General features: G+C 37.4%; 1 protein-coding gene across 1 annotated transcript; it reads left to right on the top strand.

Annotated features, from left to right (window-relative positions):
- The first annotated feature begins 445 nt into the window (after nt 1-445).
- On the top strand, nt 446-5,828 carry LOC110776022 (uncharacterized protein At1g76660). The gene is made up of 3 exons (XM_021980602.2): nt 446-797; nt 1,616-2,732; nt 5,260-5,828. Exons 1-3 carry the CDS (start codon nt 759-761, stop codon nt 5,460-5,462), a joined length of 1,359 nt encoding a protein of 452 aa, XP_021836294.1. The 5' UTR covers nt 446-758; the 3' UTR covers nt 5,463-5,828.
- Nucleotides 5,829-6,147: the final 319 nt, after the last annotated feature.

A 6,147-nucleotide genomic window follows, 5' to 3' on the forward strand; every position in this document is an offset into this window, starting at 1 on the left:
GCCCACATTAACTACAGTACATCTTCTCGGTAACTACAGAGTACTTCGTGTTTATGACTTGAGATTGAACCTGGTCTATTTTACGGTATCCAAAAATAAGCAACAATAACATCTTCTTGGTAACTACGAAGTACTTTGATATTAACGGGCATAGTTGATTAACATTGTACGAAATATTTCGTGTTAATAACCTGAGATCGAACATGGTCCATGTTACGATACCCAAAGATGAGGAACAATAACATCTTCTCGGTAACTATGAAGTACTCTGAAATTAGCTATTCTGTAGTTTAGTTGATTAACATTGTATATGGAATATTTCTCGTTTGTGAACTGAGATCGAACCTTGTCTACATTATGGTACCTGAAAATGAGCAACAGTAAAATCATGTTTGAGTTGTTTCACATTTCACATATAAGTAGAGCTGCTTTTTGGTAAACCCAACAAGATTAGCAAAGCATCTGTCTCATTTTCACAAGGACCCGCCTCACTGCTTTTTCTCTCTCCTCTTTCTTTCTTTATCTCTCTCTCTCTTTCTCTCTTTTTGTCTCAGTCCTCCGATCAATGTATCAACCCAGCCACCCCTTTGTCTGACCACTACTCACTCCTCACTACTGTTCTCACTCACTCTCTACTCTCTACTCTCTACTCTCTACTCTCTAAATTATTCATTTTATCAACAAACCAAATATGTGAAATTTCCACCATTTTCACAAATTCACTAGACCACAACTTTACAAGTGTGTACAAATTACAAATGGGGTCTGAGCAGAACAGATTTCCGCAGCAAGAACGGGTAATTAAAACTATCTCTTTTATTAGTTTTGTTTTTGTTGTTAAATCCCAGATCTGATTCTTTGTTTTTTCAGATGCACATATACATTTTATCTTTCCTTTTTTTAGATAAATAAAAACCCAGAAAGGAAACCCCAGAATTCACCTTTTTAACTATTTGGATCCCTGATTATCTGTTTATTTATTTATTTTTTGTTGATGGATTTTGTTTAGTGTATAGAATTGTATAATAATTCAGTTAAGAAATGATCTGAAATACCAAGTTGCTGCAGAAGATGATGGTTATTGTTTCCTTTGATATATTGTTACTGCTTGATTGGCTTATTGCTGGAATTGTTAACCTCACTTTATCTCCTTCGACTGGCGTTTCGAGCATGGGTCGTGTTTTATTGCAGTGATATAGTGTATTCATTGTTTGTTTTGTTTTTTTAGGATTGAGATTAGGAAAGTGAAAATGTAGTTAGGGTGCTTGAAAATTTCACAACAATGCAAATTGTCTTTTTGTTTTTTGGGGGTGTAGAGTGAGTGTCAAAGGGGAAAATGATGTATAATACTCTTAAATTGATTGCTTCTGTCCTTGATACTAAATTCCACCAACTCAAAATGATACTCTATAACGATTAGAACAAACCATCCACGTCCCTCCTTTGTTTTAGCTATGATATTTATTGGCTCTTTCTTGTCTATATTTTCATATTCTGTGAAACTGTGTTACTCCTACTTACTAGGGAGTATTTAAGAAAATTATGTACCAAAATCTTGTATTGTTATACTTTAGTGTGTCGATTTCACATGCTAATTCATTGATTTTCTTCTCAGCGTAAGAAATGGGGTGGATGTTGGGGTGGACTCCCTTGTTTTGGAGCACAGAAGGGTGGCAAACGTATTGTACCATCATCCCGTACACCTGATGGCAGCGCCGCAGCAAACCAGCCTAATGGAGCTCAGGGTGTTGGTTTACCCAACCAACCTCCTTCTTTACCTCCACATCTTCTTGCTCCTCCTTCTTCCCCAGCATCCTTCTCTAACTCGGCTATTCCTTCAACTGCACAGTCACCGCGTTGTCACCTCTCATTGTCTGCCAATTCACCTGGAAATCCTTCCTCCACTATGTATGCAACTGGCCCGTATGCTCATGAGACCCAACTGGTTACTCCTCCTGTTTTCTCAACCTTTACGACCGAGCCATCAACTGCTCCTTTGACCCCTCCTCCAGAATTGGCTCACCTAACAACACCCTCTTCTCCCGATGTCCCTTATGCGCACTTCCTTTCATCATCTGCTGATCTCAAATGTGCTGGTAAAGTTTATGCTTATCCATACTCACCTGGAAGTCCTGCTAGTAGTCTTAGATCACCCGTTTCAAGAATCTCAGGTGATGGTTTATCTTTTCCTGAGAGGGAACTCCCTTCTCACTGGGATGTTTCTCTTTCCCCTAGAGGTGCAAAACATCCAAGAAATGCTTCAGGAGGATGGCTTACTGACAACGGTTCTCAATCTCAAGCTTCAAACTTTTTCTGTCCTGAAACATTTGCTCAATTTTATCTTGATCAACCGCATTCTGGTGGGAGGCTAAGTATTTCCAAAGAGTCAGATGTCTACTCTAATGGAACTGTGAATCAGAGCAAGCAGAACAAAAACAGCAAGCAAGAAGCAGAAGAACTAGATGCTTACAGAGCATCTTTTGGCTTTAGTGCTGATGAAATGATCACTACTAGTCAATATGTGGAGATATCTGATGTTATGGATGATTCATTCACCATGATGCCTTGCACCTCTAACAAGTCACATGTAGAAGAAGCAACATTACTAGGATGGGGACATGGGGGCTCAAGAAGGTCGGAAAACAATTCACCTGGTGAAAAATCCGCAAAATCAGGATTGCAAATGAATGGAAGAGGTAGACAGGGGATAGTTTCATCCAAACAATTTGGAGGTAAGTTATGTTGGTCAGATGTTCCAACATTTTCAATTAATTGATTGATATACGCATCACATGTGTGACACTATATAACCTAGTGCGTCACTTCTAAGGTGGTTGGTTAGTCTATATGGTTTGGTCTCAGGTATTACTCCTCCCTTTTCTTAGCAAAGTAAAAAAAAATGGTACAGAAACTGTTAAAGCATGGTAAAATATACAACTGTTAACATGTCCTCTTGACCTTAAAACAAAATAATCCTCGAAGTCTTGAATTTAAAATTTCTTTTTTCATAATTTTTTTGTATTGTTGTTTCTTGACATCTCTTTTTATTGTACTGTGCTTTAATGACAAAGGTGGTTGCTAATTTAGAGTAATCTCGCTATTCTTGCAACAGCATATGGTGACAGTATCGTAATACTTTATGTCCCAAATGATAGCCTTCTTTGATTTTTGCTCTAATATTTTGATGTCCTTTTGAATACATGTATCAAGTTGGTAGAAAAGCCCTTGTAATAAGAAATATTCAACTAATCAAATTGGGACAGGAAATAAAATGCAAAGTAGGACATTGTGTGATAGAGGCAGTAGATTGGAAGTACTAGTCATGAAAAATAAGAAATATTTGACCAATCAAATTGAGACAGGAAATAAAAGGCAAAGTAGGACATTGTGTGATAAAGGGAGTAGATTGAAAGTACTATTCATGAAAAAAAATTATCTACTACATGGAGTAAAACAAAGATTAAGATGGCTTGTGGACCTTCCTGATTATTTGGGTGAGTGGGTTAAATAAATAGATGAAACAAACATTGTCATCCTCCTTTTCTTGTCTGTTCTTGTATCAAGCCTAAGACTGACAATTTGTGGCAGGCTTCAGGCTCAATATCCAATATGATTTTACAATTCTGGTTATTCTGACCCTAATAGTCCCCTCTATTATTGTTGAAATTCAAGACAATAATCTTGTATGTTGAGGAAAATTCCATTGGAAAAGGGATACATTGTGAAAGACACTTGTTCACTACATCAGTGATCAGTTGTTGAAGTGGATTTATGGGTGGGAAATCGACGTAGCTGGTGTATGATGAATAAAAGTCCTTTTGTTCTATTGATGCACAGATATTCAATTTTGGATCCACATTTCGGTTTTAGCAGAGGTTCATATTTCAAAACATTCAGAAACATGCTGAAGCATTTTAGGACTGGACCAAACTTTTTGGAATTGAAAAGAGACTTATTTTTTGGGAGAAAAGAGACTTATTTTTTGGGAGAAAAGCTGTCTTTCCTGTGCAAATAAGCCCCCTTTGTCGAATGAACCCACCATAGCCCCAATTTGACAAAAACACCACCATGTTCGGCCATCCCCATCTATGATCTGTAGTTATTTGTCTCTCTCTGCAAACTCACCCGCTGGATACTCTAGATGGGGCAGGTTTATCATGCAACTGTCTGTCTTTCTTTTCCAGCAATTGTCTGTTGCTCTTGTCTGTTGTATGAAGCAGTGATCCCTATGCTCTCTTCCTCCATTTTTGTTCATTTTCTTCTCAGTTCTTTCTGGTTGTTTGTCACTGGGGGGTGGATTCTAAAATCTAACAACGTATGTCTCACAAAAAAAAAAATCTGTGAAAAAACTTGTATCTTTTTATGAACAGTTAGTCATATTTCCTATCTTTTAAGATTTTACATTTCTCGGTTTTGGGGTTTGGGATGGAATAAGGCCCTTGTTTGTTGTCGGGTTAGGCTGGAGGGTGAAGGTTATCCAGAGGTAAGAGTCTTGAAATGAGGCACAATTGCAATTGTGATTGCAGTTACAATCATGGTGTTTTGCAGCTTTATCTTTGATTGAAACCAGGCAGATGTTTCTGAATCATGGTTCGTAATTGGTTTAACAAGTTCTTTTGTGCTACAATATTTGGTTGTTCATCTTAGTGGTAATGTGGTGATGTTCGTAAAGACATTTCATGTTGAGCTAATTTTCGTAGTAATAGTGGGCTGGAGAGGATTGTATCCTGTTTGTTGATAGCATAGAATTATAGATACCTTGAATGGGGCTTGTACACAAATATAATGTGCAAAACTTTCTTGAATATAGATGTGGAGTGAGATCTCTTCACGAATAACGATGTAGAACACTGGTGGGAATTGGGAAGGAGAATTACATGTGTCCCACGTGACAGCTTATGATGATTATGGCTTAACCTATGTTACTAGGACACGTGTAACAGTGTCGGACAGGATACTTGTCCAACTCCGTTTAGTTATGAAAAATTTCCATGTTTTTAGTCCAAAATGGAGTGAGTCCAAACTCATGTCCAAATGTCGAGGATCCCACAAAGGTACATGAGGTAAATGAAGAGTGCGAGAATCCCATGCGTCCATACGTGATGGCTTCTGATGATTGTAGCCCATTAGTCTGCTATTACTATTGCAAGTGCAACATTCTGAAATGAATCTTCAGATGTGCATTATTTTAACTAAAAGTTATCTTTTATAGCAGTGTATGTGAGCTGATTTTTAACTAATGCCATTTTGATGATTCAGATGATGAGCAGGTTGGAAATGTCTCTGGTCAGAGTACACCTAGCAACCGTTATAAGACAGACGATGAAGATATATTTTCGAATCTGGGAAAATCGAAAAAAAGCAGAAAGTTAAATATGGGTCTATCCTGCTCGGATGCTGAGATTGAGTATAGGCGAGGGAGGAGCTTGCGAGAATGTAGGGGAGATCTTACATGGCATTAGTTGTTAGTAGTTAGCTCTTGAGTTGGTCATGGTCCTTAATTTCGAAACCCCTGAGAATCTGAAGGCAACGTATGAGTGTTTTTGTAACAGGCAGCAGCAAATAGCAAGGGTCGGTCTAAACTTGTAACTGAGGTTATATGTATGTATGTCTGAGTTGATGATGTGCATTAATTGTCAATATCTGGTGTAGATGTTGCAAGCCGGTGTGCCATGGCCCTGAGTTGTTGTTTTTAATTTAGCTTAGTTGCTGGTGTGGGATAATTGTGATATAGACTGTGTTTAGTCGCAGTGAGTTGTAAGTTGTAAGAAGCAAGATACTTGAAATTGTTGATATTTGAAGATAGTTGAAATTGGTTATCCATCTAATATTACTACTAATTAATATGTAAAGTATATTCAATATGCATGATCAATTGTATTTAACTGAGCCTGAGGAACACAAATACAAAAACAAATAGAAATAGAAATACAGTAATGTTGGTGATGATTTGAATTAATTAAGTTGTTATTTTTACAATTATCAGGATTAGATTAATTGGATAAATGAAATTGGATGGATATATGTTGGTTGGATTATTGATAAATGAATATCGAGGACAGGGTTGGGTATTGGAAGATGGAAGATGGAAGATGGAAGATGGAAGATGGAAGAGGCAGCAGCAGCAATGAGCATGTTAATATGTTA

The sequence above is a fragment of the Spinacia oleracea genome, chromosome 5, assembly GCF_020520425.1.
Source record: "Spinacia oleracea cultivar Varoflay chromosome 5, BTI_SOV_V1, whole genome shotgun sequence".
Taxonomy (NCBI): Eukaryota; Viridiplantae; Streptophyta; class Magnoliopsida; order Caryophyllales; family Amaranthaceae; genus Spinacia; species Spinacia oleracea.